The sequence below is a fragment of the Hyperoodon ampullatus genome, assembly GCF_949752795.1.
Source record: "Hyperoodon ampullatus genome assembly, chromosome: 15".
Lineage (NCBI taxonomy): Eukaryota > Metazoa > Chordata > Mammalia > Artiodactyla > Ziphiidae > Hyperoodon > Hyperoodon ampullatus.
The window spans coordinates 69,734,638-69,749,263 of NC_136928.1; the positions used below are offsets into that span (position 1 = coordinate 69,734,638).

Consider the following 14,626-nt stretch of genomic DNA (forward strand, 5'->3'; position numbering starts at 1 on the left):
TTAGTAATAAACTGCTTTGTGAATACATTTTCAGCTATTTCATGTATGTCTATATTCTGTCTAAATAATGTGTAAGCTCCTAGCAGGGAGGAATCACATTTTCTGTTTTTCTTAAATTCCTTCAGAGTCCACAGCAATTATTCAATAAATGAAGCTGCCTATTACTTTTCACTCCACGCCCTACCCCAGCCTAAACACAGAGGTTCCTGATCCATAACAATTTATGCAAAGGTTTATTTGTATTTACTTCTGTTTCAGGGCATGTTATATACCCTACTACCCAGAATACTCAAAGTCCCTATTCTGATGGGGGTTGTGGATTGAGGGCAGTTAGAATCAGACGAGAAGGAAAAAGACTTTTAAAAATGCTTCAAAGGAAATTAAATAGCAAAGCAAGCCAGACTAGGCAGCTTTGTCCACCTCCTCACATTTCTCTCTCATTTCATTTACATCAGAGGTTCCCAAACGTAGTTACATATCAGAGTTCTCTGGGGAGTGTCTTTAAAATACAGGTTTCTAGGTTCTATTCTGAAAGAGTTAGATTTAATAGGTGGGAAGATGGGAGGAGGGGGCAGGGAAGGTATTTTTTTAAACCTCCAAAGATGTGAACTCTGATTTTATAGAAAGAAAGAAACATCTACTTTCTTAGAATGCCACATTAATACTGTCACCCTCTAAGATTCCAAAGAGAACTTTTCAGGGCATCCCGTAATTTCTCAACCATCGAAACTAACCTTTTAACATATGCCCAAGGGATAGGCAAAAACATAGCCTGAATCCAAATATGGTCTATGGATGGAATAAAATAAATGAAAAGAAAAAAATAACTAGGAATGTTCATTCTGTGAAGCAAGGAATTACCTACCTGGCTCTGTGACTCCAGTTTAATTTCCTCAGGAGCAGGTTTGGTCATTGGGGCTGGATTTGTGTTACAAGGATCCATCTGTTCTTTCTTTTCCACCTTCACCTTTACATCATCCAGGCTCAGGTTTGGAGTGGATCTTAAATCTTTCTCATCTTTATCTAAAAGGTAGCGTAGGAGCTGATGGTCTTTTGATTCTTTTTTCTTTGAAGCATCCAGTTCCAGCTTTATATTGGAGTTCCCTTGTACCTGTCCAGTCACTGCCACAGAAGTAGATGCACTGTCCTTTTTATCAGGCTCCACAGACAAAGTTGTGATATCCGAGGGGCTACCCTCTTGTAAGAGCCGGTGTAGGATTTTGTGCCGCTCTGTCAGTGAGCTATGAGAGGAAGGGCAAGAACCACTTGAAGAGCTAGCAGAGGCAGAGCTGGGAGTACCTGTGCAGGACAGTACCTCTTTGCAACTTGTGTCTATATCAGCATGCCGTAACTGCTGCTCTGCAGTTGTTGTCAAAAGCTGCACTAGTTTGTGACTGGTTTGAGAGTATTTATTGTCTCCATCTGAGAGTCTGTCACTGTTATGCAGAAGCCCAGAATCCAGAGGTTTGCCATCATTAGAGCTGTTGTCAGACTGAATCATTTCATTTAAAATGGATGTGATCTCTTTATTATCTTTGGATTCAGCTTTTGCTGGCTGTATATTTAATCTGTTAGGTGAATTCTGTGAGCTCATCTGCCTTAGGACTGGAGAACTGGCAGAGAAGCCAACAGAGTTATTGGGTCCTTCATTCATACTCTGTAAAGGTGTTACTGGGATGTTTGAATAAGATCGGTTACTATTATTACAGGCAGTACTTGTCATGCTAACGGGGGAGCTTAATGTCGGAATATTAGGAGGAAATGAATTGTTTGGCATCCTGGGCCTTGTTGCCAATCCAGAACTAACTTGTCTCCTTGGAGACATGAACTGTGCAAGGGATATTCCTGTACCTTCCATAGGAGAATTATTGAGGTTTAAAGACGGATTAGTGCTCTGGGAACTGGCCTGTCCCTGGTTTAAGGCAACACTGGCTACAATCTGATTTCCAGGTGAGCATCCAAAACTCCCTTGGCTGTTGCTAGAATTACTATGACTGCTGCTATGAAGGTCTGAGCTCTGTTGGCGGTTTACTCTGGTGGATACCACGTTGTTGTTGGATGGTGGCAATGGAGCTGAACGGGCCGCGCCGTGAGCTGGAGAGATACTAGGATTGACGGAAGGGTTTACCCGGGGAATTGACATTCCAGGATTAGTGTCCTCTTGAGGAGAAAGACCACTGTGTTCCCTAGAGGAGGAAAAGACATTCAAAGATCTTCACTGTTTTCCATTATAATATTTTTATGATGCATATTATAAAACAAGACCATTAATCTCACTAATGTAGCAAACTATCAAGTAAAAAGCTTCTGTATCACTTTAAACTAAGAAAAGCAGTGGACTGTTAGTACTACTGTGAAATATTAGCATCACTTAATAGGCAATAGTGCTTAAGACCCTGTAAATATGATAATGGTTTCAGTTAAATGGGAGAGAAACCTTTCTTGGCCTTGGAAAAAAATTCAATATATGTACTCTTAAACTTTTCAAAATTTCATATAAATAATTAACACTACATAAGACTTTTAGTTAAAAGAGAAACTTTCCACATCTCTCTGGTTACGAAGTATTTATTTATGACTCCCTTGTTACAGCTTTTAAGTATTTCAACTCCAAAGAGGAAGACTGGGTAAGGAAAATACTGTGTCACTGATGTAAAAATTAAAAAGGGTGACATGCAGACATAGCAGATGTTCTGAAAGAGAAATCACAATATGAAAAAAAGAACTGTGCTAATTCCACTCACAAGCATAAATTAAACTAAAATTAGAAAATGCAGAATACTGAATTCAGATTTTCATCAAGTTCTTTACTCAAATCCATAATTACGACAACAGATTTGTGACTGGTATTACCATGTTCCCATAAGCAAATATATCAGATGAGAGAAAGATGAAGTGAGGGAAAATGTCTTTGCTTTTGTTTAATGCTAAATTTTAAATAGTTGTAAATGTGGGATTTTGAATAATTCATAGGATAAAAGAATGGTTTCATGAATTTACCATATATAATAGTGCAAAACATATTTTGAGAGGAGAACAAATTAGAGGCAATGACATTCAAAAAATCTCAAGTGGATAGTTTAATAATTTGTAGTTTGATAAACTGTCAACTTGAACTCAGGAGCCACTGAGTTTTGCCCTAATGAAAATAAAGCACTTTTAAAATTAAAAAATAACAATACTAATAAACTCAAATCTTTTATAAGACCATAAGTTCACATGTGGAAAGTTGGAAATTCTTAGCCTCGTTTTTGGTTTTTACCCCTTAAGCATATATTCAGCCACACCTTTCCTGTCTCCCTTTTTAAACAACAAAGCTATTGTTAGGCGACAGAACTATAAAACTCAGTATGGATATATTAACTATATACTCATCATGCTAGTTTAATGCCTAATTTAAAATTTGTTTTCTCGTCATCAAGAATATAAAACTTTTTTCTCTAAGAAGAGATATGTGAACTGACTTATTTCATATGAAGCTCTCCAAATAAGTAGTACCTGTCGATGATATGAATTCCCATGATGAAAGGTTGCATGTCTGGACTTTGAGGGTAGCAAAGTTTACACTTGGTGTGGGCGCTAAGCATTGTCCCATCATTCAATATGAATCTATAGGATGGGCTGGAGGCAGTGCCACGAGTCATCACTGTTTCAAACAAAAGAGAAACCTAGTTAAAATTCTGACACTTATACTTTGGGCAAAGGAGAGTTACCAAGCCTTATTTCTACCTAGAACTTCATTTAAATGCCCTTCTAACTGCTGCCTGCTCAGACTCAAAATACAGTCAGATAAAGCAGATATCTGAGGGGGAAAAATGATTCTGGGTGAAATATACAATCTGATGACAAGTTTTAATTTAGTCCTACTTGAATGGGTACCTCCTCACAGAAGTTATGATTATGAAGAAACCACAAACCACAAAAAATCAACCTTAATCTTTCCCTATAATGGGGAAGCTCCTTAAATTTATTAAGTGTTCATTAAAAATACCAAGAAGTAATTTTCTCCCCTCTCATTCTCAGTATTATCTCTAACAAGCTCTCCCCCAACCTTTGGCTGGCTGATTTTTAAAAAGAGCTTTATTGAGATATCATTAATATACTATAAAATTCACCCTCTGAGTTTTGACTAGTTTGCAGAGCTCTTTAACTGAAATTCAAATTTAATTTTTCACTCAGGAATGTGAATTGATAAGGTCCCCACTTGTCAAATTATTATAGTCATATATATTATTTTTGATGTTGAGTTTAGTTTAGTAAGCAAATTAAGATAAAGCCACTGATTACTAATATAAAATAAAAACTAGGTTAAAGTAGTCAAATCACTGTATAAACAACGCAATTTATTTTTGTCTTAAAGCTTTATTAACAACAGGTAAAATTCTAACTCTACTGGTAAATATTTATGAAATATGTAAAGGCTCTACCAGACTACTAAGTAAGAAAATGTCACTGATGTTTCAGTAATACAATAGAATTCTTTTTAAAGAAAGATTTAGTAGGTAGACTCAGCTATACCAAGGTTAAAAATCATATCCACTGAAATACAAGGGTTACTACCACAAATGACTATTATAATTTAGCCTGTAATAAATGTTAGTCCTATTTTTCAAAGACATTTCAGAAAGGGCTTCAGTCACACTTTAAAGACATATGAGAAAGACAAAATGACCAACTGATAAATAATTTTTGAAGCTACATATTACTTTAAGTAAAGAGAAGGCAGGCTCTACTTTATTGCCATGGGTATACCACATAAACTGAAGAGGGCATAATCTGCTGTAAATCTATGCCATACATAAATCTCCCAAAGTACCAAAATCAGGATATAAAGTTAATTTCAAGGATTCCTTACCCACTTGGCAATTTCAGCCAAATCACTGGCACATTTACCAAATATAACACATGGAAAAATTTAGTATCTAGTGAAATAATAAATGATGAAAAAGTCTTTAATGAAAACTGATAATTTCTGTGTAAGGATGTAAGTTAAATGTTTGCTCTGACAAAACCTTAAAAAATATTAACAATTCCCAACTGTTAATATCTTCTGATAATGTATTTTAGAAAACACAACTACAACAAAAAAGTGGCACTTTAAGATAAATTATTAACCTGGGATAATGAGAAAGCTACAGATATATATATGGCCAGATAAGATACAGAATATATTTCATGTTATTTTGCTTATGCCATTTTGTCTATTTTTTCATCACACTTTATTGCGCTTTAGGATCATTCTGCTGGAAAACATTCTTTGGCTCTTCACCACTGGGCTGGCTGTCCAATTTGGTAGTCATCAGCCACTTTCATAATGTGGCAAACTGATGTGGCAAATTAAATTTAAAATTAAAAGAAATTTAAAATTCAGTGCCTTAGTCTCACTAGCCACATTTCAAGTACTCAATAGCTGCATGTGGCTAGTGGCTACCATATTGGACAGTACAGCTCCATACAATCTGATTTCATTTTGCATTTCCAATCTTATTTTTCATTGTTTCATAAACATTTCTTCTATATCTCTTTGAATAGGAGATAGAAAACCTTTTATACACTTATTTTTCTTCTTCAGGTAGAATAAGCCTAAGGGCTAGTCCTGTGTTCCACTCTTATTTTCCACTCTCCATTGAAATTGTACGATGCTTTTAAAGTGAAGAACTAGAAACTCAGGCTAACATAGGAATATTAAGATACTGTGGATTACAGAACCATCAACAGTCCTTTGGTAATTATGCTGCCTTAACTTGGAGGACTACATCTAAACTAGTGAAAATTCCAAAATTGGGGAATCCCTTCTAACTTAATACAGGAAATTATTACACTTTAAGTTTTGAAGTTAGGTTATTTATTTTCGATAATAAGGTGTGGAATAAGACTCAGCACAAGGAAGGCAGCACAGGTCAATGAAAAGAATAAAAGCCTAGGAATCAGATTTAGGTTTGAACTCTGACTTTGTCATTTACAAGTTTAGGACTTAATAATGCAAATTAACCTTTGCCCATTGTCACTAAAATGGAGCCAGTTTATTGTGAGATAATATCTAGCATGGAACCTGATACATAGCAGGTACTGAATATTTCCTGAATAAATACCAAAGAAAAGACAAACTACAAATAAACAGCTTCCAAAGTACCTATGTCCTGAGTCATACTCACTCACATTCAGCCAATCCCAAGATACCATTTATACTAATAGCTTCAACCCTACCTAACAATCTAATATTCTTAATTAAGATATGAGTATGGGAGCCATAATTCTTTACAGAACTGGTTGGTTACACGTCTGTTCTACACACCAAATTTTCCCCATAAGAAAGATCTGTGCCTGAACAAAACTATTTGGAATTTCATTTGATCACAGGTCCTGACCTTGTTTTCTGATTTAGTTTTACCAGGTTTTGCTTCCTGATTTAGTGTGGCCAGGTTTTGATCTCTGACTCCTGTGTCCATTTCTAAAATTTTTAGAACACTTAGTGAGGAGGGATGTTATTGATGTGGTATTATTGCCACCCCAGAAACTCTTCAAAGAACCTTTAAAATGGCAATCGTTTTTGCTTTTGTCCCCCCAGAGTAGGCCTCAACAGAGCCAGGAAACAGAGCAAAGGAAACTGTTTTCTCTGGTCATAGCAGCTATAGAAGTAGAGCTATTTGGGTTTTTGACTCCACCTAATTTGGTGCTGAGATAACCTCAACAAGCATGCCTTACTGATGTTAACCAACTGGGCAGGTTTAAAACGTATGGCAGGGTACTACAGATCAATGCTGTAATAGATTTCTCTTTCTTTTTGATATTTCCCTAGATATATGCAGAAAAATGCAATTTAAAACTTGTTACTAAGATAAAGAAAAAAAATTACCCCTAGATGCTCTAAGATTTTCCGTCACCAATGTGTAAACTCTATTCAGTATACCAAAATTTCTAAAAAAGGAAAATAAACTCATATTTTGAATATTTTTAATAAAGTTAGACAAAAAAAAAAGATTTTCAGTTAACTCTGTTATACAGAACATGGACATTCTGGTTAATCATTCATATGGGAACTTATGTTTTATAGCAACACTTCCAAACTTATTGATACTACAAACTCCTTCCAACTGTCTCATGATTTTTTTTAATGAAAATAACTTTATTTTGTGATTATAAAGTTAACAGAGAAATGAACAAAGAGTAAGTAAAGATAAACTTGGATAATCCCATCACTCAGAGATAACCACTGTTAACATTTTGTTAGCCTTCTAATATTGGATAAATAGATATACAAGAATGAGATCTTACTATATATGCCATGCTTTCTTAGCCTACTTTTTAATGTAACAATGTATCACGGACATCTTTCAAAGAGAAGAAACGATCCATTACATTACATTACATTATTGATAATAGGTAAATAGAACTTTCATAAAACTTTTCTAGGCTATCTAGCCCAACATTTCCCATGACTACTACTCTCCTCAAGTGCTAATAGATGTGCTACAGGAAAAAGTATTCTGAGGAAAAATAAGTCTGGGTAACAAAGTCAAACATGAACCTTTATTGTAGAACCTCCCAGAAACTTAAATACCTTAAATATGTCTTATGAATCCCCGAAAGTGGAGACTGAAATATTTCCCATATTTAATTCAGCATGAAACATCATTTCCTAGTTATAGCTATTAATATCTTGTGGAGCCTATGTTTATGTTTTCCAAACTTTTCTGTAATAAAACATCTTAGACTATAGGCTCTGGTTCAGTAGTGTGGGTGGAGTCCAGAAATCTGGTTTAACAACTGCCCAAAATGAATCTTATCAGGGATGTTAGGGAAGCATTTAACCTAGACTTTTCTCTAAAAGAATGATTCTGAATTTGAACAGAACTTAGGAAGCTTTTCTAAACTATATACCTTTATGATCTTCCTCCCAGTTTAAAAAGTTCCTCAGGTGGTCCTGGTACCCATTTCCCCCCCAGTCTCAATGGATAACAACTGCTTTAATCTAGTTCATCCTGAATGCTTCCACAATATTCTTTGGCTGAAATGTGTTTTCAAATTTGATTCTGGAAAATAAAATGGTCAATACCCTTTAAAAGCAGTCCGTGAGCTGTCTGTCAAAAGCAGCTGAAAAACTAAGCTAAGAACTTAAATCTTTTTTTTTTTCACACAAATACTAACGTTTAATCTCGTTTTCAAAGTCCAAGAATGAAAACTTGCAATTAACCACTGAGCAAGCCACATATTTAGGTAATATTTCTTAAAAAGTAAGAACTTAAATTTTTAATGCATATTCGGATTTTATACCAGCTGCTGCCTTCAAAAGGTAAGTTCAAGGCAGGAAAAAAGACAGATGGATTACAAATTTTCTTGCCTAAATATCAATTACTATAGAGGTTTTACATTTTAAAAGTTTTACACAAAATCGAGGATATAGTGGCATAATTTGTTTCATTCTTTCACACTGTCCCTCAGTGCAGAGGCAGCAAGGAAACTGCAAATGCTATTTACATCTCTCTCCATTCTTGATAGACCAGTGGTTCTCAAACTTGATGTTGAATATAACTTGACTGCTGAATATAACATATAAGAAAAAGATGTGCTCGATTCATGAACGCTGTTTGCCAAGTTGTCCAGAATCTCCAAAACACTAGAATCAGTCATGTGAATTCTGGGCAATTTAATTCTGAGAAAAAAGTTATTTCTATTGAGGAATTTTTTTTTTCTAAAAAAAGTACAAGAAAAGGACATTAAGACATGAGTAATGGAGAAGAGGTGTTGAATTATATTTCTTTACATTTCTCTCTAAATTGTTTCACTTCATATGTTAATGATAGGTTAGTTACTTATTATACTTTAATCAATCTATTTTATAGAGAATTCCAATGGTTTAGAAACATATACTTTAAACCACGGCTCAATCACATCTATGGGCAGCCTAGACATTTGGACAATGAGACAATAATCTAGACCTGCTTTGCCTTGGCCAAAATGTATATAAATTATAGGCAAATAAAACTGAAAGTCTTTTAAGGAAAGCCTTGGAAGGTTCAACTTATAAAGTTAAGGCAAAAATCAAAGAGAAGAGTATCATATACTGCAGCATTTTAGGCAATGAGTGAAGACAGTGCTCTGAGTCTCCCAATTATGCAAAAGTCAAGTGCTATTGCTGGTAGAGGGAGTCACAAAGTTTGCAACCAGTGGATGGCATTAACTGCTTTCTGTAATGGTTTCCAAACCTGGCTGCACTTCAGGATTGCCTGGGGAACTTCTTGGTCATATCCACTGAAATACCATCTTTGGGGATGGTAACAGTCTAGTAAGAGGCCAACTGAAGAACCATTAGTCTGTAGGAAGCTGTCCCAGAAGTAAACAGACTAGTGAGATTCATACAGATGGCTTCCTGAAAAAAAAAAAATCAAGCTGCTTCCTTCACATACCATTAGGAAGCAGCTGACCTAAAATGGAATGAATGGAAAATCATCTGCAAACTTAAGAAACCTAATGGGAAAATGTTAAAATTAAGAAAGGTGATGGAATAATGAAAAAAAAAAAAATATATATATATATATTTTTTTTTGCGATACGTGGGCTTCTCACTTTTGTGGCCTCTCCCATTGCGGAGCCCAGGCTCTGGATGCGCAGGCTCAGAGGCCATGGCTCACGGGCCCAGCCGCTCCGCAGCATGTGGGATCTTCCCGGACCGGGGCACGAACCCGTGTCCCCTGCATCGGCAGGCGGACTCTCAACCACTGCGCCACCAGGGAAGCCCGAAAAATATTTTTTAAATTGTTTTTCAGGAATAGCCATACAAAGAGTCTCTTTCCAGACAAACTATTTACTTAGAGATTACAGAATAAATTACACTGGGAAAGGTGTATTAGGCTACCATAATTACATGACAATATTTTAAAATATATCAAAACCCCTTATCTCTGAATCTTTACAAACTTTCTGGCCTTCACTCTCAGTTAATTTTCCCTATCTTTCCTAAAATACTGTTAAGTTCCTTAAGGGCAGGGAATATACTTGTTTCATATTCCCATAGTACTTACTATGACACAGCAGTTGTTCAATTATTAATTAATAATTTCATATGACATATTTTTAACTTGAAACTTCAACCTGAGTCAGGTACTGTAACAGTCGTGAAGTAAACATGCATGATATAGATTTGTATTATCTAGAAGCCCTCTGACATGCCTGTTCTGCTGGGAGTGATCGTCAAAAGCCAGACAAAAATATCACTTCCTCTCTAAAGCCGTCCCTGATTCTCCAAGTCAGACTTAATTTTTTTCCTTCTTTTGTTATACCTCTTTTATAGCCCAGGCCACACTGATCTTTAAAACTGTCATATATCCTCCTAACAGATTTTGAGCTCCTGGAGGGCAAAACCCTGCTTTGTCATCACTGAATCCCTGGCACCTTACATAGTGTTCTGTGTATGTGAGGAACTTGATACGTGTCTGCTGAATGAATGAATGAATGAATGAGTGAGTGACCACCACATGATAGCCTGTTTTTTATAATGTGCATCCCAAAATTCAGGATCCACTCATGAATTACTTTGCTTACCCGCTTCTTCTTTCCTAAAACTGATTATTGCAAAAACTGTAATTTGGAAAGAATACTTATCAAGCCATAAATTCTATATAAATTATTCAATATTAATAAAGAGCAAGGTTAATGAAAACAGCTGAGAGAGAAAAACCTTACCTTCTTGAAATAGTTGTCTGGCATAAGATGGCTCTCTGCCTTGAGGTTGGAAAAAAGCATAAATGCACTTCCTCACTAAATCTTCCCAGCCAGTTCTGCCAGCAGCTCTCAGGGAACTAGTATCAATAGAGATGATTTTACCTATACAAAGAATGAAAGTTTACATTTATGAGAGCCTCCTGATACAAGTCATTCATGTTTCAAAACTAGCAACTGCATCTAAAAAATATTCTGCCACCTCTCAAATGTTTAATGGACAAAAGCACTATTAATTTTTATAACATATGGTAATGGAATATATCAGTGACATGATAATACAAAATTGTTTTTGCCTTGGAGTGTGTTATATTATATCCTAAAATTCAATACCAATCAAGTAGTAAAGTCATATCATAAAGACCTGAAGCTGCAGAGACTAATGTAGGTCAAACTCCTCTGGCTTGCTCGTTGGATCCTGCTCTCTACATATACTAATGTTTGGATCACTTATTGGGGATGGGAGGCAGAGATGAAATATATTATTTTGGTTTAAATTAATTTCCAATAATTAAGTGAAGAGAATATGAGAAAGTAAGGAAGCCTTTCCTTTCCTACCTCCTCTTGGGCTATAGACAATATTGCATTTAAGAATAAAGAATGAAGGCAAAAAAAGGACAATCAGAAAAAGATAAGTGAGAACATTAAGATCTGCTAGGCATTCTGCAAACAGAACATACGCTTTATAAAATTTAGTGGCAATTTGACATTGTTATCACATTTGAACAAGTTTCCTAAATGACTATGGAAGAATTCAGGCAAATTATTTCTTAATCAGGAGCCAATTAATCCAGTTTGTGATTATTCAGATCTGTTTTATTTTATTTTTTATGCAATCTTATATTCACACAAAGTAATATTGGTAAGATATATATATATGTATGTGTGTGTGTGTATATATATATATAAATTAAGAAATAGATTAATAAGATGAAAACTTACAAAGCCCCATCCAACTTCAAAACTTGAACATTACCAATATCATCAATATTATTCAATTATGTGTGTACTCCTCACTTGTCACATCCCTCTGTCTTTATATTCTCCTGTCTATCTAGATTGTTCCCAGCTTTTTGTCATTACAATCAATACTGCTATGAATATCTTCACATTTTCCATAGTGCATGTGTGTAAGAGTTTCTCTAGAGTACATATGTAGGAATAGAACTGTTGAGACACAGGTTATGTGAATGTTCAACTTTATAATATTGAACTGTTTTCCAGAAACTTATATAAGAGTTACTGTTAGTCCAACATCCATTCCATCACTTGGTACTGTTGGGCTTCTTTATTTTTTACAATTAGTAGTTGAAAAATGGTTATGGTCTAACTTTGTATTTCCCTGATTAATGAGGTTGAATATTTTTCATGTTTATTCACCACTCAAGTTTCCTCTTCTGTGAATGCCTGGTTGTCTTTTCCTCATCTTCCCTTTTTTCACACAATCAACTCAAATCTATTGCACTGTTTGTGCCTCTTCATTTTAACTAATCCTTTCTTTATATATTTCTTTTGGTTTGTTTACAAATAAAGTATTTATTAGACCTCTTTAACGTAGGGTCTTGAATCTAATATAACCAAGTATGTCTGATCAGGTTGTCACCCAAGCCTTGGCATAAATGTAGAAAGAAAATAAATTAAAACTTAAATGAGGGAATTTTTGTTATTTTAGAACAGCTCGGGGAAAACCTGATGAACACTGTGATTGAAACTACAGATAATTTCGGATTTTCTAAGAGTTTTAATCATTCAATCTTTGTCTCATCACATAAGAGACTAAGAGTTCGTTATAGCAGAGAATCCACTATTATATAATCTTCAAATGCAATAATACTCCTCATATGCAGTGACTAAGTGAGGCATGTGTGTTTGTGTTTATGTGTTCAAGGTCAGTATTAACCCACATGAGAGCAAGGACGTCTGTAATTGTGGGACTGGAGGGGAGAAAGTGATTAAATTATCAGTAATGGTAACAAATGATCAGTAATGCAATGAGTATCTTAGGAGAGAATCATAAATAGGTTGATTTAGAATACTTCTCCTTGCTAGAGGAAAGTTTAACCAACCAACCAAACAAATAAACCACTGTTCAACATTTCCTGGTAGAAAACTTCTTTTTTTTAAGGGACATGAACCACTCCATGTAGAGTTGAAAGCACTACTAAAACTTAAGGAATTAAATATCTAATACTTATTGTAGCTAGTTTACTATTTTTTATCTAAATCAACTCTATGATATGATGCTAATTTTACATTTTAAGAATACTTCAGGGAAGCAGCCGCATAGCAGCAGGAGATCAGCTCCGTGCTTTGTGACCACCTAGAGGGGTGGGGTAGGGAGGGTAGGGAGGGTGGGAGGGAGGGAGATGCAAGAGGGAACAGATATGGGGACATATGTATAACTGATTCACTTTGTTATAAAGCAGAAACTAACACACCATTGTAAAGCAATTATACTCTAATAAAGGTGTTAAAAAAAAAGAATACTTCATATTTTTCTGGCATCTTTCTATTTTCTTTATATTTTCTCTGGTATCTTTTGTGTAAGAAGTGTGTGCAGTACAGTGATGCCCTTTAAATAGTGCGTCGGTGGAAGGCAATGCAATATAAAGAAAGAGTTCTATATTAGGGCCTAAAGATGTCTGCCCTCAGCAATTAGCTGCCTGGTTTTAGAAAAGTCACCATTCCCTCATTTATAAAATGGACAGGCTAGATTCTGTAATCTCTGAGGTTCCCTCTAGATTTATAATTGCTTTATGATCCAGAGCTTAATTTTTTAATTTTTATAAATTTATTCTAAAATCAAGTGTATCTAAGATTTTAATGCTGGGTGCTTGGTCAGAAACAAAACTACCAGTTATAACATTGTTCCTATGGAAAAATACAGTCTTCTTTAAAACAATCTAATTTAGGATTCAATTTATAGAAATGCAATATGAGGAAAAGCTGAAATATACTGTTCCTAAATTATCCTTATAATTTTTAGGCCTCCCTTGTCTCCCACATTTATTCTGTGGCCTAACCATCACCCCTTTCCAACAGGCTTTTATTCTGTTATCTCTCGAACCCTTGTTTGGTTTTACTGACACAAAAGACCAGCTATATTTTTTAATAGACCCTATTTTTCCTTCATGCAATAATATTTTGGATTTTCAGTAAGGGTTTATTAAATTTTTCCAGTGTTGTTCATCAGTGGAAAGTGGAAAGGAACGTGTACATGGTAGACTCAAAAAGTGAATGAATAAAGGTATGGGAATTGATCATTACTACCCTTAGATGCTGTAATTGTTGCTGTAAGGGTAGTAATTGATCATTACTGTAATAGATGCTGTAAGGGTAGTAATTGATCATTACTACCCTTAGATATCAAGCTCCTAGACATTCTCTTTGTTGTATTCTATTGGGTTGGCCAGAAAGTGCGTTCGGGTTTTTCTGTAAGATGTAACGGAAAACCTGAACAAACTTTTTGGCCAAACCAATATTTTCTGCCCTAATTTATCCCCACCTACTCTTTTTTTTTTTTTTTTTTTTCCCGTACGCGGGCCTCTCACTGCTGTGGCCTCTCCCGTTGCAGAGCACAGGCTCCGGACGCGCAGGCTCAGCGGCCATGGCTCATGGGCCCAGCCGCTCCACGGCATGTGGGATCTTCCTGGACCGGGGCACGAACCCGCGTCCCCTGCATCGGCAGGCGGACTCTCAACCACTGCGCCACCAGGGAAGCCCTCCCACCTACTCTTTAGTAAGAGCAGTTGGGAGTTTATCTTTAAGAACACAAGAATAAAGCACACAATACAGGAATATTAGATTTCTGGGACTAAAAAATTAATAAATATTGTAACAGGATCTTGTAAACAATGGTAAAGTGAAAAAGTACATTAAAACTAAACTTTCACAAAGAATAAAATTT

The 14,626-nt window shown here is 35.5% G+C and overlaps 1 protein-coding gene across 3 annotated transcripts in view; it reads right to left on the reverse strand.

Annotated features, from left to right (window-relative positions):
• The window catches only part of NCOA1 (nuclear receptor coactivator 1), a gene marked incomplete at its 5' end in the record, with an annotated part of 103,920 nt that overhangs the window by 63,556 nt on the left and 25,738 nt on the right, over positions 1–14,626 (reverse strand). For 2 of the 3 annotated variants that reach the window (XM_079720972.1, XM_079720973.1), the window contains 3 exons: positions 866–2,186; positions 3,499–3,646; positions 10,684–10,824. In XM_079720972.1, the coding sequence (XP_079577098.1) occupies positions 866–2,186; positions 3,499–3,646; positions 10,684–10,824 (1,610 nt within the window). Of the gene's footprint in view, positions 1–861; positions 2,187–3,498; positions 3,647–10,683; positions 10,825–14,626 lie in introns of all 3 variants that reach the window. The other variant, XM_079720974.1, reaches the window with a different exon arrangement.